The 15836-nt window shown below is 36.5% G+C and overlaps 1 protein-coding gene across 2 annotated transcripts in view; it reads left to right on the top strand.

Annotated features, from left to right (window-relative positions):
- Positions 1–15836, top strand: part of SPTLC3 (serine palmitoyltransferase long chain base subunit 3) — a 149436-nt gene that overhangs the window by 50828 nt on the left and 82772 nt on the right. For both annotated transcript variants that reach the window (XM_025469297.3, XM_025469296.3), the window contains 2 exons: positions 8775–8929; positions 9530–9678. In XM_025469297.3, the coding sequence (XP_025325082.1) occupies positions 8775–8929; positions 9530–9678 (304 nt within the window). The remainder of the gene's footprint in view (positions 1–8774; positions 8930–9529; positions 9679–15836) is intronic.

Genomic DNA, 15836 nt, shown 5'->3' with positions numbered 1-15836 from the left:
ATTTGCAAATATCTTCTCCCATTCTGTAGGTTGTCTTTGAGTTTTGTTGACTGTATCCTTTGCTGTGCAAAAGCTTCTTATCTTGATGAAGTCCCAATAGTTCATTTTTGCTTTTGTTTCTTTTGCCTTCGTGGATGTATCTTGCAAGAACTTACTGTGGCCGAGTTCAAAAAGGGTGTTGCCTGTGTTCTCCTCTAGGATTTTGATGGAATCTTGTCTCACATTTAGGTCTTTCATCCATTTTGAGTTTATCTTTGTGTATGGTGCAAGAGAGTGGTCTAGTTTCATTCTTCTGCATGTGGATGTCCAATTTTCCCAGCACCATTTATTGAAGAGGCTGGTTCAATACCCGTAAAACAATCAATGTGATTCATCATATCAGCAAGAGAAAAACCAAGAACCATATGATCCTCTCATTAGATGCAGAGAAAGCATTTGACAAAATACAGCATCCATTCCTGATCAAAACTCTTCAGAGTGTAGAGATAGAGGGAACATTCCTCGACATCTTAAAAGCCATCTACGAAAAGCCCACAGCAAATATCATTCTCAATGGGGAAGCACTGGGAGCCTTTCCCCTAAGATCAGGAACAAGATCCACTCTCACCACTGCTATTCAACATAGTACTGGAAGTCCTAGCCTCAGCAATCAGACAACAAAAAGACATGAAAGGCATTCAAATTGGCAAAGAAGTCAAACTCTCCCTCTTCACCGATGACATGATACTCTACATAGAAAACCCAAAAGCCTCCACCCCAAGATTGCTAGAACTCATACAGCAATTTGGTAGCATGGCAGGATACAAAATCAATGTCCAGAAGTCAGTGGCATTTCTATACACTAACAATGAGACTGAAGAAAGAGAAATTAAGGAGTCAATCCCATTTACAATTGCACCCAAAAGCATAAGATACCTAGGAATAAACCTAACCAAAGAGGTAAAGGATCTATACCCTAAAAACTATAGAACACTTCTGAAAGAAACTGAGGAAGACACAAAGAGATGGAAAAATATTCCATGCTCATGGATTGAAAGAATTAATATTGTGAAAATGTCAATGTTACCCAGGGCAATATACACGTTTAATGCAATCCCTATCAAAATACCATGGACTTTCTTCAGAGAGTTAGAACAAATTATTTTAAGATTTGTGTGGAATCAGAAAAGACCCCGAATAGTCAGGGGAATTTTAAAAAAGAAAACCATATCTGGGGGCATCACAATGCCAGATTTCAGGTGGTACTACAAAGCTGTGGTCATCAAGACAGTGTGGTACTGGCACAAAAACAGACACATAGATCAATGGAACAGAATAGAGAACCCAGAAGTGGACCCTGAACTTTATGGTCAACTAATATTCGATAAAGGAGGAAAGACTATCCATTGTGTATACTTTATAATTAGCTTGTTAGGTATTGAATTTTTTAAAGAGACTGTTGCCATTTTAATTGGTAATATATTATTAAACCTATAGGCAGAGGTTAACTTTGGAAAATTTGACATCTTAATAATATTTAGTCTTCTCATTTAGAAACATGATATGTCTCTTCACTTATTTCAGTATCTCATGTCCTTTAATAAAATTTTATAATTTTCTTTATTCTAAGGTCTTATATTTCCTCTTACAGTCATTGTTTGGGTATGAGTTTTTGATGAATTTGAAGAATTTTTAGGTTCTGTTTCTTTATACTTTCTTATAATATTTAAATATTATCTTTTTTCTCTATCCCATATCTAATTAATTATGGATGGCATATAGGAAAGCTATTTTCATTTTTAACTCCAAATGCTACCACCTTAATGAATACTTCTCCTTAGTTGCCACACACAGCTTCTCAGTTTGTTGGATTGGATTGAAATTTCTTGTAATTTTCCATGTGTGCCATGAAAAACTGCAGAATTTTAAGTGTATTAGAACAAACTTGCTAATTATGTAATTTGAATCCTCTAGACTTACTTATTTTTTCTCTTCTCAAACTTATCATTTCTGATAAATGTGTGTTAATGTCATCCACTGTGATTATGGATTTGTTTTTCTTTTTCTTATATATTTCAGTTTAACTGTCAGATACGTGAGTCATGGCTTTTACAGTTTTTGGTGGATTTGTTCCTTTTATCATGCTTTACCTTGCACTCTGTCATGTCTAATGTGAATATACATCTGCTTTTTCTTCAACAGCCATCTCTTTATTTCAGTCTTCATCACTTCAGAAAATGTAGCCCTTACATAAGCAGCATATAGATTTATTTAAAATCAAACCTGAGGGATCCCTGGGTGGCACAGCGGTTTGGCGCCTGCCTTTGGCTCAGGGCGCGATCCTGAAGACCCGGGATCGAATCCCGCGTAGGGCTCCCGGTGCATGGAGCCTGCTTCTCCCTCTGCCTGTGTCTCTGCCTCTCTCTCTCTCTCTCTCTCTGACTATCGTAAATAAAAAAAAAAAAAATTAAAATCAAATGTGAAAGCTTCTGTGTTTTAATAAAATAACATAAGCTATGAACAATTACTTTCTTGAGTCATGTGAAATTGCTGTTTTTGTAGGTCAAAAATAAACATTGGCAACTCCTTATGGGTAAACCTAATACTTTAATTACTCATGTGTTTCTTAATTCCTGCCATCTTTATATTTAACATTTATTCTTACATTTTCTGTTTTTTTTATTTTAAATACTTTTCATATCTTTGATACATTTGAATTTTCCTTGTTCTGCATTTTTTTCTTCTTGTCACTGTTAGGAAATTGTATGTAGTATTTCTCCCGGCTTTCTTTTTAATGGTTCTCTTTTAATGTTAACATATATGTATAGAACTAGATAAGTTTCTCAGTGATGAGAGTCTTCCAGGAGAATTTAATAACATTTCTTTCTCTTGCATAAACATTTTCCAGGGTATAATTTATTTATTAATTTTTAGGTTCTGTTTCTTTATACCTTGTACACAAAACTACTTGGGCTAACCATAGTCCATTAGTTTCTTTACTTACTACTTTTCCTGGCATCTCATCTTCCTCCTTAGTTATTTCATTGTTTGTTTTGTTAAGGTACTTGCTCAATTATTACAGAAAAGGTCTGTGGGAGTTAAGCTTGTGACTCCTTACATATGTAAGAATGTTCTTATATGGCTTTCTCATTTGATTGTTGGTTTGGCAAAGTACAGGATTCTAAGTTCAAAATAATTTTCCTTCATAATCTTTTTGAACTGTCACCTACAAAAGTCTAAAAGCAATCAATTTCTTATTCCCTTGTATGTAAACTGCCTTTCTTCCTTCCCTGAAAACATTTGAGTTTTTCTCTTTATCCCTGGAGACATGAAATTTAACCAGTACCCACGAGATCATTTATACCTTAGATTCAAATCTTTCTTCCTTTCTGGAATTTTCCCCTGCCTTTCCTCCTCCATCTTTTTTTTTTAACCTTATTTACCTCCTCTTGCACTTCTTCTTATTCTCCTTTCTTTCAATCTTGTAACTCCTATTAGAGAGATATTGGATCTTCTGAATCTGTTTTACATATCTCTTAACTTCCTTCATATTTTTTTCTCTATCTTTTTTTCATTATGGCCTGGGAAACAGTCAATTTACTAGTCTTGCTTATTAATCTGCCTTTCAGCTGTGTTCCTTATACTTTGAACTGTTCATCTTCTTAAGGTATGCATTGTTCTGTTGTGTGTCCCAAAAGATGAATATATTTTAAATTCTTTTTCCGTTTGCTCTATTAAGTCTTTTCATTAGATGTTAGTTCTTCTGCTTGTTGAATTTGGTGCCTCGTATGCTAGTTTTCCTTAAATAGCACTGAGACTTGGTTTTATGCTCATTTCTTTTTTTACTCAAGAATCCTTATTTTCCTATGTGTTCACCTATCTTGAGTGATTGAAGAAAGGAAACGGAAGGAATTGCCAGGACCAGTAGCTTGTGTTTTTGCAGTGTAGACTCCCCCTCTCTCCACATTGGGGCATTGCTTTCATTCAGTTCCTGGTGCCTAGCAAGGTGATTTGTCCTGTGGACAGTACAACTGCTTCTTACTTATTAACCCAATAAAAAGAGGACAGAGAGATATAGCTTCCCATTTAATCACCCTATCAACTTTGTATGGTTATTGACTCTTATCTTTAAACTCCCCTGACTGTAGGGAATATCCACACCAGTCTTCCCAGGAAATGTTTTAGAACTATGTTTTTTTTTTAATAATAAATTTATTTTTTATTAGTGTTCAATTTGCCAACATACAGAATAACACCCAGTGCTCATCCTGTCAAGTGCCCCCTTCAGTGCCCGTCACCCATTCACCCCCACCCCCCACTCTCCTCCCCTTCCACCACCCCTAGTTCATTTCCCAGAGTTAAGAGTCTTCATGTTCTGTCTCCCTTTCTGATATTTCCTACCCATTTCTTCTCCCATCCCTTCTATTCCCTTTCACTATTATTTATATTCCCCAAATGAATGAGAATTATGGTTTTCTATGGTTTCACTTCTCCATTGATCAGATCTTATTTGTGTTCCATCTTTTGTGATCCCTCAATATTTCTGATTCAGTAATAATACTCTCAATTGTCTTTCTAGACATTTATAAATTTATTTTGTTTCTTAAACATCTTTTGTCATTTCAGATGACTTTTAGATGAGTGGTCAAATACTTGCAAGCTCTTAGTCTGCCATTTTTATTCAAATCTCCCTCTAATTTCTTAATAGAATTAAATTTAGCCATCTTGACTTTGTGCTTTTCATACTTCAAAGAACTGTTTATGATACATTACCCTTTCCAACAAAGAAAAAATATAAACATATTGTATTATTACTCAGAGCTCATCCCTGATAGGAGAAATAGGTATTTCCCAAAAGGAAATAATGACACAAAATTAATTAGTTGAGAACAGAAGTATAAGTGTCAATGTAGGCAAAAATTAATAACTGGTGCTTGATAATGATTTTTTCTCTCTTACAAATCCATGGTTCTATTTCCTACTGAATGAGCAGGTAGTTAAATCAAATAAGAAGGAATAGACTTCCAAATTTGGCAATATTTTTCACAATTGGCTGTGGATATGTTTTCTTCACTTCCTTATAAACACCTAACCCTGTAGTATGGTTATTGAAAAGAGCACTGTTTTTTTTTTAGAACTAGGTGGAATTCCCAATTTGTCCACTTAAATTTTCTGACTTTCTAATGACTCATCCAGAAAAATTAGATAGAAATACATTTAACACTTGGAAAATTATAAAGTATCCTAGGAGATTAAAGGTGGAAAAAGAAAGACTGTCATATTTCAGTAGAAACAAAGACATTTTTGTAGCTGCATTTTTAGATTTTGTTCAACCCTCCTACACCCCACCCCTCCAAAACAATTGTGTCCTTATGGCCCAAGTTTCACTCTCACATCTAGCCATTTGTATCAGGGAAAAAAAATAAAGATAGTGAGTAGACCAAATGACAAGTTACATATACAGATGGATAAAGATATGTCCTCTTGCAATGCTCCTGTTTTTGCAATATCTAGTCTAGTTTCATTTTCTGGTATAGCGAAAATGCTGTGGGAGGCTTACCCGAGATTAGAGGGCAATGACCTTTGGAAGGTGTTGACTGCTCCTGAAGAAACCTCAATGGTGCTCAAAGGAATGGGGTGGGGTGAAAATACACCCATGCAGAGGCAGGAAGACTCACAGGTGCAGAGGAAGAGCAAGACAGTGCTGCAAAAGAAGGCAATTCTTCCCTAAACCAGACCTTAAATTCTAAGCAGTTCCCTCTCAGGGACACATAGACTGCTGAGCTTGTGTTTCAGGTCTGAGTTTGTGCTCACAAAGAAATGGCTCTGTGTGATTAAAAGATTGGCCTCTCACTTTGGCAGAGAAGTTTAAATACTTAATTTCTAAAATATATATATATATATATATATATATATATATATATATATATATAATTGAATATGAAGATCATTACCTACTAGAAAGTCTTCTCTGATCCCACAGAATACGTTAGAATCACTGTATCTTGCCCTGAGAGCATTTATCTCACTAAAAAGCTGGCTGCCCATTTCCATATAGGTAGAAAATCCAAATCTCTGAGCCAGAAGCCAGAAAGTTTGGACAAGATGGAACATTTTCCCACCTTCCCTTAAGAGGCCATAATGGCATATCTTTATGAGACATCAATGGTGAAAAACCCTAGATTGTTTCCTCAAGTCAGTGCCAAGTTCCTTATAATGAATGGATATTCCTCTATGGTCTGGCAATCTGTTGGCCTTAGCTTTCCATATTATAGGTCATGTTTTTTTTTTGTTTGTTTGTTTTGAGGGGTTTCTTTGTTTTTGTTTTTGTTTTAACTGGTGTTTTGGAGGGAAGCTTGCACAAGTGGGTGAGGTGACAGCTTGAAGTCACTCTGAAGTGACTGCTGGGAAAGTGAACGAAGCCAGAGGTTGACCAGAGTTCAAGTCACTAATCTTGCTGGGTCTGATTTTCCTCACATGTCAAATGTTTGAACTCTATGACTTCTATGTCCCCTCTGCCCTGGTATCCTGTGCATCTTGTGGTTCTATGTTGAAATTAATTTTGTTTTAATATTGTAGATATAATATTTTATTTTTTCCTACCAAAAACCAAGTGTTTTCCTAAACCAACTGTTAACTATTTTGAGTAACATTTCCCAAAATATCTAAAACTATAATTCCATTCAGAGTCTAAAAATAGTACTTACAGACCTACTTCTCTATTTTCTCTTGATAGTATGAATTTAAATGTTGTCATTTCAATTAAGAAATTTAGAACTAGAAGGACACAAATGACATTTGGGGATATGGAGTAACCATGAATCAGTAAACAGCTTTAAAAAAAAAAGAGGAAATAATTTGGAAAAGGAAATATTTGGATTATTTGGAAATAATTTCCTGAAATTACCAAATCTCCTTTTTTCTTGAAAATAGTCCATTTCCCTGTTAGAATATAAAAGGGTATAATTGTCATAACCATGTAGCTTTAAATCTTTTTTTTTAATTTTTTTTATTTGTTTATGGATAGTCACAGAGAGAGACAGAGAGGCAGAGACACAGGCAGAGGGAGAAGCAGGCTCCATGCACCAGGAGCCCGACGCGGGATTCGATCCCGGGTCTCCAGGATCACGCCCTGGGCCAAAGGCAGGCGCTAAACCGCTGCGCCACCCAGGGATCCCTGTAGCTTTAAATCTTATTAAAACTTCTGTCAGGATACTTAGCTATTCGAGGATAAATTCATTTGGTAAGAGATTTTCAACTTTCAGATGTAACTAATAAAGTTGGCTTTCATCCTCCAAATTCATGTGCAATAGATAGTCCCCAGTATGTACTGGGATTGTGGTTATAAACATTCTTCCTAATACATATTCACAACTTCCCCCCAGAAATGATGCCATTGCCACCAAAAACCTAATGATGTGGCAAAGCAAACTTGGCTTGGATGCAACCACAAGCCATCAAAGCCTGCAGATTCCATATATTTTCCTCTGAAATGGATCAGCTAGGAGATGAGTAGGCCAAACCAGTATCTTAAGAAGGTCTTCCACAAAGCCTTAACCCTGGTCCTCCTTGTTACAACAGGAAGTCAGCTTTATTCCATAAGAGGAAGGAGAGCAAAGAACTCAAAGAGGATGGGAGAATAAGAAAGCTCCCTCCCAGTTGTTCAGTGGTTCCCCATTGCCTCCAGGATAATGTGTGAATTCTTCATCCAGACACTTAAGATTCCCACTTTCTGTGCCCAACTGAATACTGCAGCATTAATATACCACAGGGAATAGTAGCAGATGGGATCAGGAAGGTAACAGGGATTAGACCACTCAGGATCTTGGCTTTGACTCTGAGTGAGGTGGGAGCCACCCAGAGGTTCTGAGCAGAGTAACAAAATATGCCTTGTTTTATTTTTACTCATTCTTTTCAAAAATGCCCTACACTTCCAACACAGACCCATTTATCCTGAGTGCCCCCTCCAAGCCTCCCTACCCAAAACAATCTCATTCCACCTTCAGTGCCGAGCTTTGAGACCCCTCATATGTAAAGTTACCTTGATTCCTCCACCAAAATGTGACTCTCCCTCTCATTCTAATCTTACAAGTGCCTAAAGTACTTGGCCTAGACCCAAGTCTTGTATTTCCTGCCTTGTGCTCTTAGGAGTTAGATGGCCAAAAGTTATATATGTTTTGCTTTGAGCCTCAGCTGGATAGCAAACCTCTTGGGCATGGCTTACCTTTTATACAGGACAACAGTGCTGTTACTTCAACTGTGGGTGAAGCCAGGTGCCTCCACAAGCTCATCAACTGAGTTTCTAGGCCCTTGGCGATATGACAGCCAGCCAACTGCCAAGAGTTTTGCCAAAAGGTCCCATATCAAGTTCATCCACATTTCTGAAAACATGAGTGGGGATATTCATGTTAAAAAAAGTTAAGACCAAATTATTATTCAAGAACTTTTTTTCTCCAGCTAACCTTCTTTGACATAAACACTTATTGTTACTTTTCAGATGGAATCCCGCAGGATTCATTGTGTCTACCATTCATTTGGAGACTTAATCTTGTATTGCACTATCGGCTTTGCTACCTTTCTGTGCCACATTTTTTACTTCCTCCCACTAAAATATAAGTTCTTTAGAGATGGAGGCCACAGCGTTATCTGGGAACCCACCTATTTCTTTACCTATGGGCCCTTTCTCAAAAACTATTTGCAAGTGGACTATTTGCATGGCTCTTCCAGCCTTCAATTTGCAAATACAATACAAAAAGCAGGAGATCAAAGGTAAACTGCTCCCTCTATTGTAACAGGATTTTGTGCCGCTTTATCAAAACTTTGAGAATTTTTACACACGGAACTTGTACATCAGAATCAGAGACAACTGGAACCGGCCCATCTGCAGTGCCCCGGGATCTCGGTTTGATGTGATGGAGAGGGTGTCGGATGACTACAACTGGACATTTAGGTGAGGAAACCTTCTGGAGGGGCTTGGTTGAAAGAAATGCTTTCCAGGAAATCCTGGCATGGGCACCAAGTTACAGAGTTGATGAACCAAACAGTTGCTAGTCTTCCATCATTGAGCCCTTTGCAAGCCCTCATAAGTCCAGTGGCAGAGGTCACGGTAATTCCATTGCCAAAGGTGGCTATGTTATATTAGTAAAAGTAAAGCCTGTGTCAGAAGGTGCAATATACATGAAGCCAGCCAGGAAGGGTCTTTTCAGCTTTATTGACAGATTATGCCCCTCTACTTGCTGAAGGAGACAGTAAAGTCCTTGCTAGAATTTAAACAAGAGCACAGGTGTCACAGAACCAAATGCCCATGGAAAGCCAGGGCTAAGTAATACTCCATGGCTTGGGAGACCTTTTTCCAGTGCTCTGTCCAGCTTCATTCGGGGATTAGTGTCCTCCAGGGATGCAGGCCATTTTGTGTTGACAGCAATGCACATCAGAAAGGAAAAAGAAAATATATGATTTGGGCCAGACCCAAGATCTCCTTGTAAGAGTATTTTATGGGGCACTAGGGTGATGTTAATTGAGAAAGCCCTTTGTATTCTTCTCTCTGCAGGTTTACTGGAAGAATCATCAAAGATGTCATCAACATGGGTTCATATAACTTCCTTGGCTTGGCCGCCAGTTATGATGAATCTATGAGGACAGTAAAGGATGTTTTAGAAGAGTATGGCTTAGGTGTGGCCAGCACCAGGCATGAAATGGGTATGTATGCTCACCATTTTGAAATTTTGTCCAGTTGGGTCTCAGATTCCTTGTGGCAACTTCTCAAATCTAGATCATATTCTAGACTATGTACCTCAAAAAGCTGTTATAAAATGCAAAATAAAAAATGTATATGAAGGTCTTTTTGGACATTTCAAACATTATGCTCTTGCCAGGCAGTCTATTAATTACAGATTTTAATTCTCCAGAATAAATAAAAATGAATCTTTCCTTAGACCACATTATCTAAAATAGGAACTATTGTGCCTCTTATATCTGGTCCTTTTCTGGATCTTTCCTTGTCTTTTTTTAAAACAGTTTTAGTCTTTTTTAAAAAAGACTTGCCTTTTTTTTTTAAACAGTTTTAGTGAAGTATAATTGATATTTTTAAAAACTGTACTTAACGTGTACAATTTGATGGGTTTAGACATACATATACTCTTTGAAACCATCACCTTGGAAATAAAGGTAATAAATACGTCCATCACCTTGGAAAATTTCTGTGTCTCCACCTTTTGTGGTAAGAACACTTAACATGAGGTCTACCCTTTCAACAAAATTTTAAAGTGCATAATGTAGTATTGTTAATTATAAGCACTATGTTGTAGATCAGATCTCTAGAATTTACTCATCTTGCATCATTGAAATTGCATATCCATTGAACAACTTTTTGTTTAGATTTTGCTCTTTCTCCAACTTTTCTTAATGATGTCCATCACTGATCTTGCTTTTGTATTTGTATTTGTACATTGCCCATTGCTGCTACTAAAAACATAAGTTCCATGAAGTGAGGGATTGAATTGGTCTTGTTGTCCATTGTGTTGAATGCATAAGTGAATGATGAATGAATGGACAAGGTGGAACAGACTGCTCATTTGTTTCCCTTTTAGCTGAAACATTTTTCTCTGAAATTTCTGCTCCTCCTCACCTCAGGGAGAAAGAGTGGTACAAGCTTACTCCTATAAAGTGTCTTGATATTCCTGACAGTGTTTTCTTATACATCATCTCATTTATTCCTCACAAAAGTCCTCTGCACTAGGAGGCAGCACAAGTGATGTTATTTCATTTCTAGAGAGGAAACTGAGGATCATAGTAACTAAGTGATGTGCCCCAGTAGTTTAGTAACCATACTAATTCCCAGTCTAGCTAGCTTCTTTTTTTTTTTTTTTTTTTTTTTTTTTCTAGCTAGCTTCTTAATAGCAGTTTCCTGTTCACAATGATACATGAATGGTTTACCAGGTCAGTTTCAGGCCAGTCTAAGAAGCCAAGGTATATCTACTAAAAAGTTTTACCAGTAATGAAAAATGAGCCACATGCCCCTCTTAGATAACCAATTGAGAGAAGAGCATTAAAAACATGTAATTATTCAGATCCATGTAACAAAGAACAAGTTGAACAAAGTTAACTTTTTAAATCCATACATTCAGTTAACATTTAGCTAAAGCTACAGACTTTATAAGTGGTTGCTCAGTTTTGTTAAGAAAGGCATCTTATGGGATGCTTGCTGTCTCTCAGTCTGTCAAATAAATAAAATCTTTTTTTAAAGGCTATTAAGTATGCATACATATGTATATTTCTGTGCAAATTTCTTTGAAAGATAACAGACCATTCAGAGTAAAAATAATTTTAAAAAATAAAGTAGGGATTCCTGGGTGGCTCAGCAGTTGGGCATCTTTGGCCCAGGGTATGATCCTGGAGTCCCAGGATTGAGTCCTCCATCAGGCTCCCTGCATGGAGCCTGCTTCTCTCTCTGCCTGTGTCTCTATATCTATCTCTGTGTCTCTAATGAATAAATAAATAAAATCTTAAAAAAAAAAAAGAAAGGCATCTTATCTTCATTTTGAGGCAGGGGGGCTACAAATTTAAGCATAATACAGAAGGAAACTTCTACTTGACTTAGCAGAACTGGGTCACCTATGATACCCCATTTGGGGTGGGGCAGAGACTGGAACACTACTCTCAGTCATAAGAGACATGGAGTCAGTAAGCTTTGGAGGCATTTCCTCTGGTACCGGTGACACCAACACCAGGATTGTTAATGAACGAGACAGAAAACACATTTCCTGAGGATGATGACTCCCAACTCCTTGAGACAGGACACTCCCCAGTCACAGCAGCAGAAGCTAAAGGGAAGCAGCGTGATACAGGCTAATGATTTGCTTCCTATGGAAGCCAGATATGGAATAGAAGTTCCTGATTCTGCAGACTCAATGAACTCAGAGAAGCCAGGCAGAGATAAAAATCCTAGTTTGGACTTCCTGCAGCCTAAGTTCTTTCTCCACTTGCTCAACCTTCTGAATGGCTAGGCTTTTAGTGTTTATCTGCTTCTCTTAGTCTCTGGCTCAAGCTCTAGGAAGACGATTTTAACAGTTTTCAAGGAAACAGTGAGAGAAGAAAATAGAAGCCACCCACACTTAATTTTAGGCAAACGGAAAAACTGATAACAAAGGTGGATAGGAGCAATCAAGAAATAAAGAAATAAGCAGGATACACTTGAAAGTATTCTGCAATATAAGCAGTAACCTTAGCATAGCATGCAAGGATTAGTGGCATAATTTTGATTGCCACTTATTTCAAGAAATGCAACTAACCTTTGAAAGCATAGATTATCTAGTCTTAAGAAAATGTTTAACAGTGCAGTGGATTGTCAATGAAAATTTGGGAATATAGAGGCTTACCAATTTAGCAACCAAAAATGCTTCTTTAGGAACCCAAAGTAAAAGTTTTAGGAACATTTAGTCACTTAAGAGTAGTTTCCTGGAGCTTTTAAAAATAGTTACCAATGTTCTGGAGGGAAAAGCATATAGAAATCATAAAATAGGAAATTAAATACAAAATAAATCAAGAGGAAGTATTTAAAGCATAGTAAAAGGATAGAAGACCACACATGGTATCTTGGCCAAAAATATTTGAGAAGAACATATTTGCCCACTGAAATAAAAGGACTGAGATTTGGCCAAAAATCCAAACTCAACTATATGCTATAATCAAAAACAAATTCAAGTAAATTTAAGTTATTCCAAAGGATGAAAAGTAGAAAGATATGTCCCAGCCAGACACCTGGTTCTTGCCTCCCTGCTGCAACCACCACCAAAATGTACTCAGTGCTCAACAGGGAAGTTAATTCAGTAAAAAGACAACAAAGAAAGAGCCCAAGAGTAAGACTGGGTGCCCAATCTGCACCTGCAAATGCCAGAACTGAGCCCAAAATACAGCTGAGCTGTAAGTAACGAAACATTTCCAGACACATACATACAGGATTGCAAATGCTGCTTTTAACATGTGAAATGACTTGCTACTATTTATTTTCATGTACAACTAAACAATAGTGGCAAACAGAATTAAGGGAGGCTTTGACTGTGTTGTGGTCAATTTAACCTTCCATAGGATGATTGGGGGATGGCACATTTTTTGATATCTTAAATACGAGGCAGAGTAAAATGGCAATTTGGAGTCATAATCAAGCATTTAAAATGCCTGACACTTTTCATTCTTATCTTCTGTGTTCATGGGGGCTTTTTTATTAGAATTCTTCTTGATCCAGGCTGTCTCCTTTAAACAGTGTGCTATATGTTATATCTTTGGTAATTACAGCCCAGTTTTTCCTAATAACTTTCTTAATGCGCCATGAAGGATTAGAGATTTTTGAGTATTGTTGTGTGTGATATTACACTGTGAACTAGTGAACGCTGGACTGAATGGCTTATCAAAAGTTGAAGAGACTGCTGCTCAACATCTTCTTTTTTAAGGTGGCTTGCCTCCAGATTTTTAGCTGGAAAGTCACTTGAATAACTGTTTACAGATTCTAAAATTACATGGAGTTTTAAATTTCCAGCACCAGGATTGAGAATTGTTCATGATGTCTGAGTATTAACATCAAACAATAATCAGTAATATCTCCATTATGCAAGATAGTTCCACATTGATCTTTGAATTTCTTTATTTGAAAGGACTATTTAATTTTTCTGTATATGGAAGGTGTTTGTCTGATTGTGTTGGTTTGACAATGAAAAATGTAATGCAGCAGCCTCTGAGGCAAAGTAAAATGCATAATTGCTTCTTCTTTTTTCATATCAAGCCAAAGTGTAAAGAACAAGCTGAAACTTTAAAAAATAAACAGACAACCTAAATGTGTGGTGCAAATGCCAACAAACAGGAAAGCAGATTAGCTTAAAGTTATTAGTCATTAATAAACATAAGAGACTCATCTTATAAAAATTATGTGGAGAGTCCATATGAAGACAGATTCAATTCCAATAGTCTCCATGCATCAAGTAGCACAGCACAGACATAGATGGCTGTTTATTTTTCTGTATACCTGGAAATTAGGACAATGAATTATGAGAGACTTTGAAAATCATGTGGGTCAATTCCACAGGCTGATTAGAAACAAAAGCAAGACAAATAAAATAGTGATAGAAGACCACAAAGTACCTCTCAGTCCTTGAAAAACAAAGAAGGAAAGAAGGGAAGGAGGGAGGGAGAGACAGAGAGAAGGAGAAAGGAAGAAATGAGGGAAGAAAGGAGAGAAGGAAGGAAGAAAGGAAGGAAGGAGGGCAACGAAGGAGGGAGGTGAGGAGCAAGGAAGAGAAGGAAGGAGAGAGGGCAAGAAGGAAGGAGGAAGGGGAGGAGGGAGGAAAGGACACTAACATAAAACATAAAGGACACTAACAATGTAATTATTTTCATTTAATATTTATATATTGAATTATGAGCCTTAAACATATTACAAGTATACTTCTTTTTAAATAGTGAAATTTCACAAAAATTGAGTATATGTTATGCCATGAAGAAAATCTCATTAGATTCCAAAAAGTGAAATATACATAGGTCACATTATTGGATCACAGTGAAATAAAGCTAAAAATAAATAATAAAGTTAGAAATAATTTTTTAATAATAAATTTATTTTTTATTGGTTTTCAATTTGCCCAGTGCTCCTCCCGTCAAGTGCCCCCCTCAGTGCCCGTCACCCATTCACCTTTTTAAAAAATCTCTGGAAGGTTTCAAAGCTCTTTCCTAAGAGACTCTTGAATCAAAAGAGAAATGAAATTACTTTTAGATCATATTTAGAAACTATGAGAACACCATAGGGTCCAACTAGCTGTGTACTGAGGAAAATATATACTCTTATTTTACTGAGGAAGAAAGATTGAAGCTAGTAAGCTAAGCTACCCAGGCAGTAAGGAGTAAAAGGAAAGCAAAAATATTGAATTATTAAAAATAAAAACAGAAACTCAGGAAATAGAGAAGAACAATGTCTACATCTGTGTTTTAATAAGTCACTAGAGGTGATTTTGATGAGTGGCAACCAGACTTGGCAACCGCTGAACATAATTTGACAAACAAGCATTTAATAAAAGAAAAATTGTAAGGCAGTATTACTTAGCAAAACAAATATGTAAGGAATTAACATTGTAGATCAAACAGTATATTCAAATAACAAGATACCATGATCAAGTAGTCATTTCAGGGATTATGAGGATAGTTAGCTCAATAATAAAGCAATTCATAACATTGAAAAATCCTAGAAGAAAACATACAATTATCTTGATAGGTGACACTAAGGCATTTATTAAATTCAGTATCCCTTCCTAGTACAAATTTTCATAGAATAAAAATAGGTGATTCCAGAATGCAATAAAAAATACCTACTTCAAACAAAAAGACTACTATATTTCATGTTGAGACACTATAAACTTTCACTCTAAAGTCAGAAAAAAGATAAAGATGTGTTTATCCACTGTTTTTAATAACCTCTGGAAGTCCTAGACAACATAATTTTATTTTTCACTCGTTAAGCCAATAAATATTCATTGAATGACTACCGTGTGACAGAATAAGAAGAAGTGATATAATAAGAGGTAAACCACCCATTATTTTTAGATGATCTGATTGTTCACCTCCCAGGTCTTCAAGCTGTGATCTGTGAAGAACAAAGAGGACCTCTACATGGGCTCTTCTTGGGGCCACCATTGATGTTAGAGGGAGCTAAGCAGGAAGGACAGAGTTTTGATCTACTTTCTTCCAGTTTACATATTTAAATAATCAAAAATTTATTAGAAAAAATAAATATCCAATAAAAAACAATAAAGACCTACTTGCATGTAGACCAAGTCCTGTTTGCCAACATTTCAAATGCATGCACACACGACAAT

The sequence above is a fragment of the Canis lupus genome, chromosome 24, assembly GCF_003254725.2.
Source record: "Canis lupus dingo isolate Sandy chromosome 24, ASM325472v2, whole genome shotgun sequence".
NCBI lineage: Eukaryota > Metazoa > Chordata > Mammalia > Carnivora > Canidae > Canis > Canis lupus.
The sequence above is the reverse complement of the archived record's forward strand: the minus strand, read 5'-3'. Positions and strand labels throughout refer to the sequence as shown.